This window comes from Rhinoraja longicauda, chromosome 18 (genome assembly GCF_053455715.1).
Source record: "Rhinoraja longicauda isolate Sanriku21f chromosome 18, sRhiLon1.1, whole genome shotgun sequence".
NCBI lineage: Eukaryota > Metazoa > Chordata > Chondrichthyes > Rajiformes > Arhynchobatidae > Rhinoraja > Rhinoraja longicauda.
In genome coordinates, this window is record NC_135970.1 from 11954984 (window position 1) to 11975750 (window position 20767).

Below are 20767 nucleotides of genomic sequence, written 5' to 3' on the forward strand. Positions count from 1 at the left end.
GAAATGTCTCAGCAACCACTCAATTTGGGGGCAATTAGGGATGGACAATAAATGTCTGCAAAGCCCCCAGTTCATGAACAAATAGTTTCAAAATAATGAAATATACCATAATCAAGGGATGGTTAATTAATAATGCTTGGGGCAGCATCCCCATTATAGTAAGAACGCCATTTCTTCTATCCAGAGATGCTGCCTGTCCTGCTGAGTTACACCGGTATTTTGTGTCTATCTTCATAGTAAAAACTATCCTGGGTGTAAAGAATCCAATGTTAAGGCAAACTGAAACAAAGAGAAAATAACTGGCTTCCTTTCTCTTTTATGATATTAAAAATAAAATTGGTTTCACTGTGTATTTTTCCTGCTTCAAGCTATGTTCAGGCATGTGAATTTTCCACGTTTCCGCGGATGTCTGCGTTTTTAAAATCCATTTTCCGCGCTTTTTGCATGGTTTCCGCGTTTTTCACTTTGCCAAATAAACGGAGAAATCTGACCAAAAAAAAAAAAGGAAAAAAAAAGAAACAATGTACAGACTTGTAATGAACACTAGAGGTCGCTAGGGGTTCCATGATAAACCCCCCCCCCCCCCCCCCCCCCGCGCGCCCTGGAAGTCTTCCCGGAAATGTCGCACCTAGGCTGGGCAAGGCAGCCAATCTCGACCTCATCGGGATTTCCACGGCCGATCGGTGGGTTGAATTTGCAACCTACGGCCGGGGCTCTGGAACTCCAGCCCAGCTGGAGCCAGCACATCTATCCCCAGAGCCGGCTTCCTTGGCCGGCTCGATAAACCAGCAAAGCTCTGGAACCAAAAGTGCCAGAAAATCTGTGGTGGAACTGTAATGAATAAATATTAAATTTAAGTGTAAGACAGGGTTAAAATATAAAACACAGCAGAAAACCCAATTGCCACCTTTTTGGGCTGATTATCAATTAATGTGCGAATTTACTTCAAAATGTTATTAGTGTACAGTGACATATTCACATTATTTTGTAATGTCTGTTTTTACTTTGAAATGCACTAAAAGAGGCTTGAAACTGGTAATTATTTGTGCAAATCTTTTACCCTCGTTGTATGCCTCGTGCAAGTGCTCGGATCTTTTCCTATTTTGTTTTTACCTCACTCACATGCCTGTATATTCTAACCAAGTGCAGCACAGTGGCAGAGCAGAGCCAGAGCACCTGGTTCAATCCTGACTTCAGATGCTAACTGCGTGGTGTTTATACATTGTGCTTATTTCCTCCGGGTACTCTGGTTCCTTCCACATCCTAATGACAAGCAGGTTAATTTGTTAATTGGCCTCTGCAAATTGCTCCTCATATAGAGGTGAATGGTAGAATTGGGGGGTGGGGGAGTTGAGGAAAGTGTGGGGAGAATAAAAAATGAGATTATTACAGGATTAGTGTAAAAATGAATCATTGTACAGACTCAAAGTCTCAAGAAATCGGGAGGATTTAGGAAGAATTTGAGGCTCTAAAGGAATAGTGTTTCATGGGGCAGCAATTAATAAAGTAGTAATGGGAAAAAGAAACAACAAATGTTATGGGTAATATATTTTGGACCATTGGAGGCGAACAACAAGGAAGGAGGAGGAGCATATTGACGTTAAGCAACAAAGACCCGCTAATGCTCTGCACGTTTTGAACTGGTGGAAATGTGGGTTTGAATACAGGAGAAGAGATAGGACTTCAACATTTCCATTGACAGTTACGGCATTTGGTGATAAAGGTATGAATTGGGTTTTATGGGTCAAAAAAGCCATGTGTACTTTAGGATTGTGTGGCAGTGGCAGGGCAGCCAGGACAACTCGCCTCCAGGTTGAACAGAATACTGAGGTTTTGTACCTCCAGGTGAAGCCTTGATACAAATTGGTTGAAAGCAAGTTAATAAGAAGGCTATGGAAGATTGGCCTTTTTTCCAGGAGTATGAAGTATTAAAGAATAAATACAAACAATTTTTTAAAATACATAAGTGCTTGCACTTGAAGTCCGGCAGCCGTTGCACTTCATGGAGAAAGCTCTGTGTGACGGATCCACCCTTGTAGAGATTCTTTGAATGAATTTTCCAGGATAATGAAGGTTCCGATGTCCGCCACCAGATCACATGACGGCCCCAGTGTCCGACCACAATTGGGGCATCATTTCCAGCAAGATCAGAATGTCCGTAGCCTCACACGTGCATAGAAATTGTTACAGTTATACTGGGAAATGTCAGCATAAATCTTCCACATCCTCTCCCCTGCGGGAGAGCAGTTTTCTTTTAACCAACACACCACGTTAATTGATGTTGAGTTTTATCTATTGCATTTTTGACTATTTTACCATACTATCTATACCATCTTGCAAGTTTCCTTTGATCTTCAGAATTATTGAGTTCAGCTTCTGTTTTAAATTTGAATGATACTCTAACTTGTCATGCATCTCAACTCCCAGCAGTTCTATTCAATGTAGTTTGACCAAGTCTTTGAGAATATGGGATTAATTCACTTTGGGGTGTTTTTTGATATCTGCGCAAAGATTAGAATAACATAGAAGTTAAAACTTCCACTGACACTGCCTGGCTATATTTTTGTCATTTTGTCGAAATCAAAAAGATTCTTGTAAGTAGTCAGGCAATCAAACATCTGAAGGTGCTAAAGTCAAATCTTGAACATGCTTCCCAAAATAACCCCAGAGGAATACAGTTTTCTCTTTTTGCAAAGTTAAGTAAATTTGCACACATTTACATGTCAATAGATAAAACCATCTTGTATTGCAATTAATTCCTGAAGGATGTCAAATCATCAACGTGGAAAGTTAGCTGGGCCATCTAACTCCTCTGGGGATAAATAATTATTTCTAGACCCTACAGCAGGACACTGTTCTTGCGTTTGGCAAATTAGCATCAGTTTTTATACATGTTGATTCTCTTTTAAAGATTTACAGACATTTCTACTTTGAACGTTGAATGGCATTTAGTTCAAATAACATTTTATCAGGACCACCCACGTTTTTCCTGTTTGTTTCCATAGAAGGCTTGTGAATCTACTGTATTTTTCCAATCATTTCTCACTTAACCCCCATTGATTAAGCTAACTTGCTGCTTGTAAATCAAGTAGCCAATTTGCATCTCTATCCTTGCATTAAACTTCTTTATAAAAAAACCCCAATAACATTGAATGTAACAAATTTCTCTTCATCTGGTTTAGAAGCCTGCCTTTTCAAAGGATGACTTTCTGCCCATGGATCTTGGCACCTTTTATAGGGAATTTCAGAACCCTCCTCAGTTGTGCAGTCTCTCCATAGACATCAGCGCGCAGTCAATGGCTGAGGATCTGGTAAGAAATTAGTTAAGCAATTACAATAAAACAAGAATATATCAATCATTTGAAGATATAGCATAAAAATCCAATAATAGACATAAATCATTGTGCATTGCGTTTGGCCACTGCATTTTTTGACAGCTGCTGTTGTGTTCATTTTCACCCTGTGGTCTCATGTCTGTGATCATAATATTGTGCCCTGCTGGAGAGGAAGTAGCAAATATCCATCTGTCAGCAACTTGATACCACAACAGAAAGCCAGAGTTCAAAAATGAAGAACTATTCCATCAGTATTTTAATGATACAATTTCTGGTCATTCCTTTTAATATAAAGTTCAGGTGTCAGATTGCTAATTGTGGAATGCCGATACACTGCAATGCTGCTTTAATTTTCTGCTGATTTTTGTTTTCTACTGCACTATATTGTCTTATAGTGATACACTGTGGAAACAGGCCCTTCCACCCAACCTGCCCATACCGACCAACATGTCCCAGCTGCACTAGTCCCACCTGCCTGCGTTTGGTCCATATCCCTCCAAACCTGTCCAATCTATGTACCTGACTGTTTCTTAAACGTTGGGATAGTCCCTGCCTCAATTATCTCTCTGGCAGCTTGTTCCATACCATCATCATCATTTGGGTTAAAAAGTTACCCCTCAGATTCCTATTAAATCTTTTCCCCTTCACCTTAAACCTTTGACCTCTTGTCCTCGATTCATCTTCTCTGGGTAAGAGACTCTGCATCTACCCGATCTATTCCTCTCATAATTTTATAAACTTCTATATGATTACCTGTCGGCCTCCTGCGCTTTTAGGAATAGAGTCCCAGCAGGGTCCTTTTCAGAATGGCAGGCAGTAGCAAGTGGAGTGCCGCAAGGCTCGGTTCTGGGGCCACAACTATTTACAATATATATTAATGATTTGGATGATGGAATTAGAAGTAGCAAGTTTGCAGATGACACAAAGCTGGGTGGCAGTGTGAACTGCGAAGAGGATGTTAGGAGGTTGCAGGGTGACTTGGACAGGTTGGGTGAGTGGGCAGATGCATGCATGGCAGATGCAGTATAATGTAGATAAATGTGAGGTTATCCACTTTAGCGGCAAAAACAAGGAGGCAGATTATTATCTCGATGGTGTCAGATTAGATAAAGGGGAAGTGCAACGAGACCTGGGTGTCCTTGTACACCAGTCACTGAAAGTAAGTGTGCAGGTTCAGCAGGCAGTGAAGAAAGCTAATGGCATGTTGCCTTTCATAACGAGAGGATTTCAGTATAGGAGTAAAGAGGTCCTTCTGCAGTTGTATAGGGCCCTGGTGAGACCACATGTGGAGTATTGTGTGCAGTTTTGGTCCCCTAATTTGAGGACGGACATCCTTGTTATTGAGGCAGTGCAGCGTAGATTTACGAGGTTAATCACCGGGATGGCGGGACTGTCATATGAGGAAAGATTGGAAAGCCTGGGCTTGTATTCACTGGAGTTTAGAAGGAAGAGAGGGGATCTTATAGAGATGTATAAAATTATAAAAGGACTGGACAAGCTAGGTGCAGGAAAAATGTTCCCAATGTTGGGGGAGTCCAGAACCAGGGGCCACAGTCTAAGAATAAAGGGGGGGCCCATTTAAAACTGAGGTGAGAAGAAACTTTTTCACCCAGAGAGTTGTGAATTTGTGGAATGCTCTCCCACACTAGGCAGTGGAGGCCATTTCACTGGATGCATTTAAAAGAGAGTTAGATAGAGCTCTAAGGGCTAGTGGAACCAAGGGATATAGGGAGAAGGCAGGCACAGGTTATTGATTGAGGATGATTAGCCATGATCACAATGAATGGCGGTGCTGGCTCGAAGGGCCAAATGGCCTCCTCCTGCACCTATTTTCTATGTTTCTACTCAAGCTCTGCCTATAGCTTATTATTGTGGAAGGAGTTTAGTGCAAGAATAAAGATGCCTTGTTCCAGTTGTGTGGGGCATAATATTGTGTATAAATCTGGTCTCCTTATGTAAGGAAGGATGCGATAGAGGAAGTGATGTGATTGCTGAATTAAGAGGAGGGTTAGAGGGTAGTGGTTTTCCTGGTGGGAGAAGTCAGGTAGACTGAGACTCTGATGAGTTTAGAAGAGTGATAGGTGTTTTCATTGAAATGTATAAAATTCATGTATGCTCTAGTTATTGAATTGCTTTGGAGTAGATTTTTTGCTTGGCTAAGGTATTGAGAGCCAGGAGCCACAATCTCATATTAAAGGGTTGGCCTTTCAGGACAGAGATTAAACCATATTTCTTCACCCTGAGAATAACAAGTCTTTGGAATTTCCACCTCAAGGCGGCTATGGAGGTTCAGTTACTGAGTATATTCCAGACTGAACTCAGCAAATTGTTAGATATTAAGGCAATTTAGGGTTTTGTGAAAGAGATGGCACTGAGGTTAAGAATTTTCTTGAATGACATGAGGGATCAAAAATGGCTGTCTTCAGTTATTTCTTATCATCTTATGTAGGAGTACTAAAGAGTAAATCAGATGCATGGGCAAAAAGGAACCTGAACACCTGTAACTGTGACCACTTTTACTTGCATTTTCCTGAAGGAACATAGGAATTACTTAAGCATTCATCATGATATTTATGAGAATCATAATCAATATAGAAAGCCAGATTGAAAAGAACAAAAAAGACGTGATCCCAGTCTGAAGAAGGGTCTTGACCCGAAACGTCACCCATTCAGAGATACCAGAGATATCCAGAGATACTGCCTGTCCCGCTGAGTTACTCCAGCATTTTGTGCCTATCTTTGGTGATCCCTACACTCTAGTTTTCCCGTCAGTGATCCTCTGGAATTGAAGCCCCGACTCAATGCTCAGGTTCGCATGGTGTATGGTCCTACACTAGACACAAATTACCTGTTCAAAAATAACAGGGCATTTATGCCTGTGACATTTTGTAAATTTTCTTTAACAAAAAACAAAGCGTTTCTTTCATTCAATTTATCTCTTTGTCAGCTTGAACAGACTATGAGGAGATGGCATTACCCAAGGAGCATTGTACAAATTAAATTCAAAATTGATTCGAAGATAGGAGACGATCCGCCATACAAGTAGAACAGTTAGAAGTGCCTTGAGGTGCCAAACAGTCTGGGTGTGCTTCATTTAACTGTGTAGATCATTGATTTGGATATAAGATTAAAGTTTGTGCAGATACTAGCAGTATAGAAAGTATAGTGAATTATTTTGAGAAACAAAGGAAGCTGTAGGAGAATATTGACAAAATGGTATAACCAAAAATAAATGATTGATGAATACGAGAATCGTCAAATGTGAGATGGAGTATTTCAGGTAGGATAAATGATCAGAGAGAGAGATGTGATACAAAAATTAGGTGGCAAATGTGAATGAGGTGTAAAATATAATAATCGAGACATAATTGAGAATTTAAGTAGAACACTGGTAAAATTTCAGTCACACGTCAGCATTTAAGAGTAGATTGAACAGGTGGTTGGAGGAACCAGAATAAAGAAATATGGCCATTCACATGGAAATAATTTTGGTTGATCGAGAGTTCCGACCAGCACCCTAAGAGATCTTCCCGATCTTCAAACGTGCCAAGAGTTTTGTAATCAACGAGCTGAACATCAGCTCGTCCAAAGACACTCGCAGCACTGTCACACCCCATCACCACTGCTCCTTACAATATCAGCCCACTTTAGCTCCACAGGTTGAAGTTGGGACCACAATCCCACAGTTTTGGTACAAAGTTGAATCTTCTACCAATCGAAGAATAAGAAAATGTGAACCTGCAGCATTTTTCGAAACTTTGTTAAACAATGGAAAACATTTATTTTATTGATTTTCTCTCTTTATCCCAGGATTCCTTACCTGAGAAGCTGGCAATCTATGAGAAGAATATGGAGGAATTTGATGCCTTTGTAGACACCCTGCAGTAGCTATTGACAATATCTGCTCCGGCATCAGCAACCACCACGATGAAAGTTGCTTTCCGTCTATAAATAAAATGTATATATTTTTAGAAGTACAGAATCCCCTTATTTCTATAGATGTCTATCTACAATCTGTAAGTACATTTTCTAGTTGCACTTACTGATCTGTGAATCTGATAATTGAAAAGTGAAAGTCTACCATACTGTACACAACTGTAAATATCTTGTAAAGCCAAACAATATTTAATCAATGTGTTTCTTTATATTGAAGTAGGAAGTTTTTTGTGCTTCTTGTAAGTCTGGTTACATTCAAGGGATAGTTTTTAATTTAAATTATAGCATGTTTGTTTCAGACCGATGATTTGTAGCTTGTCACTTCACTGTAGAAAAATTTAAAAAATGAACCAATTGGGCCAGTGGCAACTGGGTCCTCTGGGTGATAAAACTCTGAAAATACATACTGTTTCGAATTTGAAATCTCACAACTACCTTTGCCTTTTGACATATTGATAAATTAGTGTCATCTATTTCATAGAAATGTCACAACAAGATGTGCCTTCTCAAATTAACAGCAAATCGGGGATTTCCATGCGATTCAGATTCCAACTGGTAAATTATATGCATGATTGCCTCATGATTCTTTGTCCCAAATAGAATCCCCCATTTTGATTTGACATCATAAGATATCTTGATAGTTTAGAGAATTAAACCCATGTCACACTTGAAAATGGTAGCCACAGATAATTTGTGCAATCTTGGATTCAGAAATGACTTGGGACGGCATTACTGAAGGGATTTATGTGGCCAACTCTTCTGTGGAAATTCAAACAACTTTATAGTGCGCAAGAGCTTTTCAAACAGTTCCCGAAGTAAATGACTAAATGCAAAGAGAATAAATAAATATTAAAAGAAAATAGGCTGGCTGTCTGAACACAGGCAGGCAATCAGTAGATTCAGTGAGTCTCGCCCATCAACTCTTACCTGCCCTAACCCAGGAAACTCCACTGTTTTGGTTGGATTTCCAATTGTTTTCAGTGTTAACAAAGATAGCACAATGGCACAGCCACTCCCTCAGAGCTCCAGCGATCCAGGTTCACTTCAGTCCTGTTTACATGGTGTTTGCACATTTTTTGCCGTAACCAAATGGGTCTCTTCTGGGTGCTTTGGTTTTGCCCAAATTCCAGAGATATGTTTGAGGTATGTTAATTGGTCAATAATGGACAGGTGAATGGTTGAATTTGGGGAGTAGATGGGAATGTAGGGTGAATACAATGGGATGTTTAGAGTTGGGTACTTATTGGGCTGGATGGACTTGGTGAGCCTGAGGACCTGTTTCTGTAGGTGTGACTCAAATGATTCCCAAACTGTTAATATTAGAGGAGGTTTGTATGTCAAAGGTGAATGAGTCTCTGAAAGTACATTTTTGGTATTTGCAATTTTAAATTTCCACATTAGCTCTATATCTTCCTCCATCCCTGGGAACTCTGTGCATTCAGCTCTGGGTCATTTTGCATCTTCATCCAAGCTCTCACTCCTAACAAAGGTATTGTCTTTTAGCCACAACGAGCTCATGTTTCAGCACAAAGACCCGTCATTAGAACCAGAACAGAGAGAAAACACCATCTTTCCCAGTTATGACTAAAGGTCTTCAACCTGAAACTAACTTTGTTTCTCTTTCCACAAATGCTACATGACCTGGCAAATGGTTTAAGCCTTTTCTGGTTTTTTTCTTTTTGTTTTTCCACAATCTGCAGTTCTTTTTTGATCGCCATGTCTTTGGCTTCCTCGCCTGAATACAAGTTCTTCCTGAACCGTCTGTCATCTATTAAAATCCTATCTGAAACCTGCTAACTGAGAGAACTGCAAAGCAAATTCAATATTAGCTTGCAAAAGGGAAAAATAATATTACCAGTAAAATGAAGCTAATCGACAAACTACCGAGAAAAGAGTAGGGAAAATAATTGTAATGGACTGCTTGTGCAATGGACAGTTGCATCACTGCAACTTAAGTACTGTCCACTAGATGGCAGTGAGCTCCCAATTATCACCGGGAAAATGGTGTACAGTATTAATGATAATGGTCAATGGTACTTTATTGCCGCATGTACCTAGTTACAGTGACATTCCTATTTTGCATATAGTTCAGTAAAAATTCACTAACGGAGGGAACTGCAGGTTCGGCACATTTTCTAATTTAATAAAATTCAAGTGAGATCAGCAAACAGCTTTTGATTTTCCATGATTGATCCAATGACAGGAATTGCATTTCAATGTATAAAAAGTACTTGTGCAAGAGCTGTGCTTTATTTATATCAGCCGCTCTGGTGTATCTTATTTATAGAAAAAAAAGCTGGTCCACGTGGGATGAGGAGAGTGGGTGCATGGGAGGATCAAGCTCTCACCTTCATCTTAACCCAGCCTCAGCTGGATCCATATCGTAATCTCTTCATCCCAACTGGAACAGCAGCCTGGTGCTCCTTACCGAAAGAACACAAGGGGTGGGCCGCTGAAGCCTGCCCCACCATTCACGATGATCGTGCCTGATCAACGCCGGCCTCAGTTCCTCTTCTGTACAAATTCCCCCATAACCGTGGCAATTAGCATCGTGGAAGCATCTTCACCAGAAGTCACTATAAATGTTCATCACCAGCACCATCTTGAGGCCAATAAATCAAGAGTCAAGATTAATAAATCAATAATCAATTGATTATCTTATGTGCCAGGACTGGGAACAATTAAATTCTTACTTGCTGCAGCTTCACAGACACATTAAATGCGACAGTACAATAATAAATACATAATAAATTATCAATTTTTCTAGGTAAAACCCAACCATGATGCAGGTCTACCACCAATTTTTCCCGCACGTTTAGTTCTAGATTATCCGTTTTACCAGACCAAGGCCTCCAAGAGGAGTCAAGCGGTACCGGAACAGTTTGCCCCGGCTGCCGGAGGGCCTGCAAAGTTGGCCTCTGAAGTCGGCTATGGGAACAGATCAGCCGGGCCGGAGTTCCAAGGCTCCTGTCACAGGGGCCAAATTTGACCCATCGATCGGCCGCAGAAGTCCCGATGAGAGTCGAGATCGGCCATCTCACCCAGCCTAGGCACCACATTTTCAGGGAGACTTCTGAGGGGGATTTCAAGTGCGCTCTCATAATTTTGTCCGGATTGAAGGAGGTGCCAGATCACCAGTTGCCAGAAAACTAGTGGTGGACCTGTAGTAGAAGCTAAAGTATGGAGAACAACCTTAGTAGTGCATAGCAATTTGGTGCAGAGGTAGAGTTGTGCAGTAGGGCTGTAGCTCAAGAACCTGATGGTGCCAGCCTTACTGGGAAATCACGTCCATAGAATGTGTTTATTATATGTACCGAAGCAAAACGTTGAGTAGACCATTCCTAGTTTGGCACATGCCGAGCAAAAGGTACTTCTAGTCCACATGGTAAAGTCCCCCTTCTTCCCCATTCATACTGCACTAATAGGAAGGAGTAAAATGCTCTAAATGGATGTGGGGGGTGGAGAAACCTACCCGGTCACCATCTAAAGTTCTGTAATTTCTCAAACTATGCCTCATTTTATTCATACTCCTATCAGAAAGGTCTCAACCCGAAACATCTTCAGTTCATTCCTTCCACAAATTCTGCCTGACCCGCTGAGTTCCTCCAGACCTTTGTGTTTTGCTCAAGATTCTAGCATCTACAGTCTTTTGTATCTACATATTATTTCCCCGGTTCAACTGAAATAAGAAAAGGCACTTCAAAAAGGTCCCTGGCCAAGACACTGCGATTCCATGTTACAATCAAGTGGAAGTATCTCCTGTGGAAACAAAACATTTTTCTGACCACAGGAAGGAGCACTTGAGGTAGTTGGCCCAATAAGTGTTCTACAGTTGCAGCAACAAGAAGGTCATTTGTGACAAGATGAAAGGAATTTGGGTTAATTTCCTGATATGAAGCTATAAACCTGAAAAGACAAACTTATCTTCACTATAACTCCCTTCCAACACCTCCGGTAACAGGCTGCTTGCTGCCTGAGGTGTCACAATTGAGGCATTCACCCTGTTTATATCTCATCTGGACTCAATTTTCACATACAAGGCAGGTGTTAACCAATCTAATTTCTAAGCCACAATACTACACATAATGCTTGTATTCAAGCTTTGAATTCAAACTAATGGCTTATATACCAAGAGAATACATGTTTCTTGCACTTGTCTGAGTGTCCTGTAGTTCAGGCTTTGTAAACTTCTGTCAATATCTCAGTAGAACCCATCAAAGCCAAAATATCCAAGGGGTACGTAAACTCTCACCTGGGTCACCCCGAAAAGTGGGCTATGTTGCTGAGTTAGTGCCAGGCCTCGAATCTGTTTTCTTTAGCACAAAAGTGTTTCTATAATTAGCTTGAACTACCTGCATCTAACATCAAGTTACATAACTCCCTATTTACACAAAAAGTGTGACAAGTAAGTGTACATTGTGACCCTCATTAAACTCACCCTGTCAGAAGATATCCATTCTACAGCAGTAATATTTATAGAAGGAAATGTCTCAAATGAGGAAATTTCACATTTCCCTCCATACTGTTTGTGATTACACACAGGGATGACACATGCAGTGACTGCAACAGGAACTGAGACTTCTGTTTTATGTTTTACTTTGGCTAATTAAATAACCTGGAAAGAGCTGACTTTACTTCCAAGGGCAAGTACTTTTTTTTTGTCCAGCCCCCTCTTCTCTCCCAGTTTTTTTCCCCCGCAGCCCCTTTTGCAATCAGTCTGAAGAAGGGTCCTGACCTGAAATGTCATCTATCCATTTTCTCCAGAGATGCTGCCTGGCTCATTGAGTTACTCCAGCATTTTGAGTAACTCACCGTATTTTTTATCCATTTCTGTCTTATTTTCTCCAGCCAAGTTTTTATTTGTTTTCTGATTTCAATAAAACTTTCACAAAGTAGCCACTGCGTTGTGACATCTTTATTGTTCTTGGTAACTTTACTGTAAGGAGGTTTACAACAAGGAAGCGAAAGATTTTATTGAACCATTAATCTGTATGTAGACCCAATGACAATTTCCCTATCGGCAGTGCGCCTCGTTAATTATTTACTTTTGATCTAGCTGGATTTGACGCAATGCAGATATAGAATGTACTCAGCACTACAAATACAATTAATGAAAACAAAGTCTTATCAATAAATTATGACCTGGGCTAAGAGTTATATTATTTGGCTTCCTTCTTACTCATTTGATTTGCTGAATCTTAGCCACACACTCATGTAATCATTTCCTTATCCCACAAGTTTGTAATAACTTTCATTTCTTCTGTGAACTTCACACCAACCAGCACTGGGGTGAAATTGTGTAAAAGGTCAAGCAAGACTGAACCACTGAAGGACAACTGAGTCAGAACTGATGTTAAAAAGCTGTTCAAATTTAGAAACAAGGGACTTCAGATGCTGCTTTACACAAAGTGCAGGGGTAAATCACTGAGTCTGGCAGCATCACTGGAGAACATGGATAGGTGACGTTTCAGGTCGGGACCATTCGTTCTAACTGCATCGTGGGGGTGGGGTGGGGGAGATAGCTGGGAGAGAGAAGAAGCAAGTCAATGCATGGCAGGCAGTATAAGATGATGACTGCCGATGCTGGTACAAATTGAAGGTTTTTATTCACAAAATGCTGGAGTAACTCAGCAGGTCAGGCAGCATCTCGGGAGAGAAGGAATGGGTGACGTTTCGGGTCGAGACCCTTCTTCAGACTGATGTCGGGGGGGGGGCGGGACAAAGGAAGGATATAGGTGGAGGCAGGAAGACAGAGGGAGATATGGGAAGGAGGAGGGGACGGGAGGGACAGAGGAACTATCTAAAGTTGGAGAAGTCGATGTTCATACCACTGGGCTGCAAACTGCCCAGGCGAAATATGAGGTGCTGTTCCTCCAATTTCCAGTGGGCCTCACTATGGCACTGGAGGAGGCCCATGACAGAAAGGTCAGACTGGGAATGGGAGGGGGAGTTGAAGTGCTCGGCCACCGGGAGATCAGTTTGATTAATGCGGACCGAGCGCAGGTGTTCAGCGAAGCGATCGCCGAGCCTGCGCTTGGTTTCGCCGATGTAAATAAGTTGACATCTAGAGCAGCGGATGCAATAGATGAGGTTGGAGGAGGTGCAAGTGAACCTATGTCTCACCTGGAAAGACTGTTTGGGTCCTTGGATGGAGTTGAGGGGGGAGGTAAAGGGACAGGTGTTGCATCTCCTGCGGTTGCAGGGGAAAGTGCCCGGGGTTTGGGTGGGAAGGGACGAGTGGACCAGGGAGTTACGGAGGGAACGGTCTCTGCGGAACACAGAGAGGGGAGGCAGTAGGTGGATACAGGCAGATGGTTGAGACAAAGACCTGAGATTAAAGCAGAAGGAGTGGGACAGAGGACCGAAGAATTGCAAATTGTTAAACTGTAGGAAGGAATGTACGAGGAGGGGGAAAATAGGTGTGAGTCCAGGTGGGGCACTGTGGAGGAGGGGGGAGGGAGGGACAAAGCAGTTCATTATTTGTATCAATAAATCAGAAGTAAATTTACCCACTTTTCTATGTAATATTATGCCTTTGAGTGTGATCATTGTGTGTTTGAGAAGCTCCGTTATGGAGTAGGGACTCAGGCCGAGCATCTCTTCCATCGCATTGGTACTACAAACTAGAACAATCATTGCCACAGACATATAAAACAACAGTGGCTCAGCTGGTAGAGCTGCTCTCACAGCGCCAAAGACCCGGCTTTGATCCAGACCTCTGGTGCTATCTGTGTGGAGTTTGCACGTCCTCTCTGTGACAGTGTGGGTTTCCTCCAGGTGCTCCGGTTTCCACCCGCATCCCAAAGAATTACAGGTTTGTGGGTTAGTTGTTCTCTGTGAGTTGTCCGTAGTGTGTAGGGAATGGGTGTGAAAGTGAGATGACATAGAATTAGTGTGAAAAGGAGATCAATGGTCAGCCAGGACTCGTTATCTCTGAAAAACAGCTAATACCAACGCATTCAGGTAATTTAGAATATGCGTCTAATTCATTTTCACACAATTCATCCCAAAATGTAACCCAAATTGCTTCTTGATCTCTGACTCATTTTTCCTAAATTACTCAACTTACGTTATTCCACTCCTGTTTCTTTTAAGTCAGCCTCTATTCTCACAGTCCCTATTTCAAGTGCAAAATTATGAATATATGAATAGACAATAGACAATAGGTGCAGGAGGAGGCGATTCGGCCCTTCGAGCCAGCACCGCCATTCAATGTGATCATGGCTGATCATTCTCAATCAGTACCATAGAATGTATGATAAGGGCAACACATAGCAAGAGAGGGGGAGAGAGGTGTAGAGAGAGAGAGAGAGATGGAGAGCGAGAGAGATGGAGAGAGAGAGAGAGAGGAAGAGAGAGGGAACGAAGAGAGGGAGATAGTGAAGGAGGGAGATAGAGAGTTAACAGCCACGCAATCCTCATTTACACCCTTATCAACATAAGTTGGAACGTCAGGGTACCATTTGCAACCATCGCCCAACAATTTCAGTAAAATACACCTATTTCAAGGGTACCTTACTTCAGAACTTACTGCAAGCTGGTCAATATTCCTTGCAAGGATCGCATTGTGTACTCAAAACAGCAGGGAGTGCTTTTAATACAAGATGTGCAGATTAATACATTAATTGACTGCTGTAAATTGTCCCAAGTACGTCCGTGAGTGGTAGAATCAGTTACGATCAATTACAATTATGTAATTTAAAAGACATTTGGACAGGTGCATGGATACGAAAGATTTGGAGGGATAGGGGCAAGTGGGAGTAGCTTGGTTAGACAACTTTGTTGACCCAGATGAGTTGGACCAAAGGACCACTTTCTGTGCTGTATAATTATATCTCCAAACTGTTTAAACTATTTTTCTTCCCATAAATACTGCCCGAGCTGCTGAATGTTTCCAGCATTTTTATTTCAGATTTCTGGAGTTTCATTCCTTTGGGATCCAGTAGGAAACCAGAGGATCCGCGGGGATCCCACACAGTCACAGGGAGAACATGCAAACTCCACATGGTCTGCTCCCAAGGTCGGGACTCAACCTGGATTCCTGGGGTTATAGCGTCAGAGAGACATAGAGTCATACAGCATGGAAACAGGCCCTTCAGCCCAACTTGCCCACGCCGACCAACATGCCCCATCGACACTAGTCTCACTTGCCTATGTTTGGCCCATAGCTCCCTAAACCTATCTTATTCATGTACCTGTCCACATGTTTTTTAAACATTGTGATAATACCTGCCTCAACTACATCCTCCGGCAGCTCGTTCCATATACCTAGCTAGTACCCTTTGTGTACAAATGTTGCCCCTCAAGTTCGTATTAAATATTTTCCCCCTCACCTTAAACCTATGTCCGCTTGTTCTTGATTCCCCCGGTCTGGGTAAAATACCCTGTGCATTTATCCTATCTATACCTATCATGATCTTATACACTCTATAAGATCACCCATCATCATCCTGCGCTCCAAGGGAATAAAGTCCTAGCCTTCTCGAGCTCTTCCTATCCCTCAGGCCCTCATGTCCTGGCGACATGCTCGTAAAGTTCTGAAGCTGAACTTCAGGGGTTGGACACGTTAGAGGCAGGAAACATGTTCCCAATGTTGGGGGAGTCCAGAACAAGGGGCCACAGTTTAAGAATAAGGGGTAGGCCATTTAGAACTGAGATGAGGAAAAACCTTTTCAGTCAGAGAGTTGTGAATCTGTGGGATTCTCTGCCTCAGAAGGCAGTGGAGGCCAATTCTTTGAATGCATTCAAGAGAGAGCTGGATAGAGCTCTTAAGGATAGCGGAGTCAGGGGGGTATGGGGAGAAGGCAGGAACGGGGTACTGATTGGGAATGATCAGCCATGATCGCATTGAATGGCGGTGCTGGCTCGAAGGGCCGAATGGCCTCCTCCTGCACCTATTGTCTATTGACTATGCTATCTAGTCCACTTTAGAGTATGCATCTGCCGATCCTAACTGATTCTCTTCCGCTATGCAAACAGCACTCACTGTTGGTGTAATCCTTCCCTCATACTTTGGACGGGTATCAGAACATGATTCAATGTGACAGCAAGTACCACCTTGAACGGGTGTAATTACCGCATGTTGGGTATTGGCAGCCAAAGCCACATCACTCATGTCAGTCTGTGTACTATTAAGCTGGTGCGAAGAAAGCAATGGGACATTCACATGCAGATAATGAATTCTTTGTAGCCTAGCTTTTCTGCAGGTTCCTTTCTGCAACATAAGAGGCATTATGATCCACCCAGACATGAGTAATAGGTAATGGTGTCATCATTTGAACATGACTCATTCTGCAAACCTGATTTCAACCATAAAGATAGGGCAACTAGTAATTTACAACATCAGTATGGATTTAGACTTAGCTCAAAGATGCATCACCAAGTAATCAATTAATATTATCTTTTATAACAGGTATAACAGAGCTTTATTTGTCGTTCGGTACCGAAGTACCGAACGAAACTACATAGCAGTCATAGAAAAAAAAAAAAGAACACAAGACACATAACCCCAACACAAACGTCCATCACAGTGACTCCAAACACCCCCTCACTGTGATGGAGGCAACAAAACTTCCACTCTCTTCCCCACGCCCACGGACAGACAGCTCGTCCCCGACCGACCCGCACAGTCCCCGCACCGGGCGCTGAAACGTCCCGCGGCCGAACCGGGCGATGAAAGGCCCGCGACCAAGCCTTGCGCAGCTAAGTCCCGTAGTCGAGCCGCACCGGGCGATGTCAAGTCCGCAGCCGAGCCGCACCAGCGATGAAGGCCCGCAGCCGAGCTGCACCGGGCGATGTTAAGCCCCGCAGCCGAGCTGCACCGGGTGATGTTAAGCCCCGCAGCCGAGCTGCACCGGGCACTGTTAAGTCCAGCGGCCAAGCCGCACCGGGATGTAAGTCCAGCGGCCAAGCCGCACCGGGATGAGTCCAGCGGCCGAGCCGCAGCGGGCGATGTTAGGCCCCGCAGCCGAGCCGCACCCCGCGCCGTGAGGAAGAGAAAAGTCCCCCCCCCCACACCACCACCCCCTCCCACACATACACAACCAAAAAAATATATATAAAAACCATCCCAACACCGACACCCAACAAAAAAAGGGGAAAAAAAGACGGACAGACTGCTAGTCAGCCGCTGCCGTTAGGCGCCGCCACGTGACGGTGCAAAATGACGATTTACTACCAGAAATAAACAGAACTTGCATTTACATGGCAGTTACTGTAACCTCAGAAAACCACAAATCAATGGTTCAGTGAAATTATTTTTGCATATATTACACATGTGGGCACCTGCCATGTTGTGGCACCATTTCCAAAGTCCAAAGTCCGGACAGCCCACACGCTCGGACTACTGGAGCATTTCCCGTGAACCAACATCCCTCTCCTTATCTGGCCACCCCTGTCATAAGGTCATAAGCGATAGGAGCAGAATTAGGCCATTCGGCCCATCAAGTCTACTCCACTATTCAATCATGGCTGATCTATCTCTCCCTCCTAACCTCATTCTCCAGCCTTCTCCCCATGACGCCTGACACCCGCACTGATCTAGAATCCTTGTGTCCTGGGGTCGCTTCCTGCAGCCGACTTTCAAGGCGCTGGAGGCATTACCATAGTTCACCCTGCTACTGGCCCTTGCATCTATTCCTCTTGCAACCGGCGTCTCCAGTTCCCTCCCGGTTCCACCGTTCGCCAAGCCCCCTGGCGGGTTCCTGGTCCCGGGGTCCGACGAGCCTTGTCGCCTCTTGTGCTTGTGGGCAAAGTGCTTGTGGGCAATGATTGCTGATGTTGTAATGAAGGAAATCCAGCAAAAACTGTAAACAGGAGTTTTCACAAACACCAGCAAGATAACTGGCAGGCAGTCTCATCAGATTCAGATATGTCTGAAGAAGGGTCCCTCTTTGAGATATCACCTGTGCATTCCTTCCACAGATGCTGCCTGATCCATTGAGTTCCTCCAGCACTTTGTGTTTTGCTTAAGATTCCAGCCTCTGCAGTTCCTTGTGTACACCATGTGACAGTTTTTCTCAGTTGAAGGAGAGGTGCCAAAGACACATTAGACACCTTCACTTCACAAAGGACATGCCTAATTCAGCTCCACAAATTTGCCTCGCTGCCAATTCAGATTTTATCGATTGTTCTGATAAACGTTCACTGAGCTGAAACCTTCATTCTATTTTTTTCTCGCTAAAGAGGGTGCACTTTCCACAGTTATGCTTATCTTTCAGATTTTTAGCACCTGTGGAGTTTTGTTATTCATTTACATTTTATATGCAACGTGTTCCATTCTTGGCTAATCTGTGTCATAGAATCGTACAGCATGGAAACAGGCCTTTCCAGCCCAACTTGCCCACGCCAAGATGCCCCATCTACACTAGTATCACCTGCCTGCATTTGGCCCATTTACCTCTAAGCCTTTCCTATCCATGTACTTGCAAAATGTTTTTTAAATGGTGTTACAGTCCCTGCCTCAACTACCTCCTTTGGCAGCTTGATTCATATACCCACCAACCTCTGTGTGGAAAAGTTGCCCTTCAGGTTTACCTTAAATCTATGTTCTCTGGTTCTTGATTCCCCGACTCTGGGTGCATTCACCCTATCTATTCCTCTCATGATCTTATACATCTCTATAAGGTCACCCCTCATCCTCCTCTGCTCCAAGGAATATATTCTAGTCTGCCAAACCTCTCTCTGTAGCTCAGCCCCACGACTCCTGGCAACATCCTTATAAATCTTCCCTGCACTCTACGATATCCATACTTTCGCATTCACTTCCCACACACTAGGGGTGCAATGTACAGGCCAATTGCCCAATTAACCAACAAACCCGCGTCCTTTTGGAATGTGGGAGGAAACCGGAGCACCCGGAGAAAACCCACGTGGTCACGGGGAGAACGTACAAACTCCATACATACAGCAACCATAGTCAGGATCGAACCCGGGTCTCTGGCAATGTGAGGCAGCAACTCTACCGCTGTGCCACTGCACCAGGTGGTTGGACAAAATGATCTTTCTCCTCTCCCTGAACACCTCTGTTACACTGCACAATCTGGGAAAGATCACCATTCTCAGTTTGTATATTTTGACAAACAGTGTTTGTTTTTTCATTGCTTTAAGTTGATGAAAATAATCTGCAGAACCATATTCAAGTACAAGAGAGTTACAAAACAGTAGCAGGATCAGGTGACATGGGGAAATCTGAGATGCAGTTTAAGTGGTTTGAGCCTCAGATAGAATCACACGACTGAAAACATTCTCCATCTGTCTGGTCTTTAAAATATATAATTTATAACCATCTGTATCGCCAACATTCATGGCTTCTTACACATATTGTAGATATATGGTGAAAGTCAATCAGAATTTTTGTGTCAGGTAAATTAGAAAAAAAATTGTTCAACGTCATGTTTATTAATCATCATATCATATCATATCATATATATACAGCCGGAAACAGGCCTTTTCGGCCCTCCAAGTCCGTGCCGCCCAGTGATCCCCGCACATTAACACTATCCTACACCCACTAGGGACAATTTTTACATTTACCCAGCCAATTAACCTACATACCTGTACGTCTTTGGAGTGTGGGAGGAAACCGAAGATCTCGGAGTAAACCCACGCAGGTCACGGGGAGAACGTACAAACTCCTTACAGTGCAGCACCCGTAGTCAGGATCGAACCTGAGTCTCCGGCGCTGCATTCGCTGTAAAGCAGCAACTCTACCGCTGCGCTACCGTGCCGCCCTTATATGGGCACTGAAATGCAAGGGAGGCCTAGATTGATAGATGATATTCTTCCCCCTTTCGCTTTCGCTCTTATATATTACCCTTTCGCTCTTATATATTAAAGGCATAAATGATAGGAGCAGAATTAGGCCATTCGGCCCATCAAGTCTACTCCACCATTCAATCATTGCTGATCTATCTCTCCCTCCTAACCCAATTTTCCTGCCTGCTCCCCATAACCCCTGACACCTGTACTAATCAAGAATCTCTCTGCTTTAAAAATATCCATTGACTTGGCCCCTCCACAGCCTTCTGTGGCAAAGAATTCCACGGATTCACCACCCCCTGACTAAAGAAATTCCTTCTCATCTCCTTCCTAAAGGAAAGTCCTTTAATTCTGAGACTATGACCTCTAGTCCTAGACTCTCCCACTAGTGGAAACATGCTCTCCACATCCACTCTATCCAAGCCTTTCACTATTAGTGTTTATAGAATCTCTTCGGATTCTCCTTTACCTTATCTGCCAAGGATATTTCCTGATCCCCTTTTGCCCTCCTGAATTCCTTCTTTGGTGTATTCCTACATCGCTTATACTACTCAAGGGATTCGCTTCATCCCAGCTGTCTAAAACTTACATATATCTCCTTTTCCTAACCTTGTGGAGGAAGTAACTGCAGATGCTGGTTTACACCCAAGATGGACACAAAATGTTGGAGTGACTCAGCTAGTCAGGCAGCATCTCTGGAGAAAAATAATAAGTGACATTTCAGGTCGAGACTTACC

The 20767-nt window shown here is 43.1% G+C and overlaps 1 protein-coding gene across 8 annotated transcripts in view; it reads left to right on the plus strand.

Annotated features, from left to right (window-relative positions):
- Nucleotides 1-7317, plus strand: part of atg13 (ATG13 autophagy related 13 homolog (S. cerevisiae)) — a 72459-nt gene extending 65142 nt beyond the window's left edge. For 7 of the 8 annotated variants that reach the window (XM_078415112.1, XM_078415111.1, XM_078415114.1 and 4 more), the window contains 2 exons: nt 3183-3311; nt 7146-7317. In XM_078415112.1, coding sequence (XP_078271238.1) covers nt 3183-3311; nt 7146-7223 — 207 coding nt within the window. In that variant the 3' untranslated portion in view covers nt 7224-7317. The remainder of the gene's footprint in view (nt 1-3182; nt 3312-7145) is intronic. The other variant, XM_078415115.1, reaches the window with a different exon arrangement.
- Nucleotides 7318-20767: the final 13450 nt, after the last annotated feature.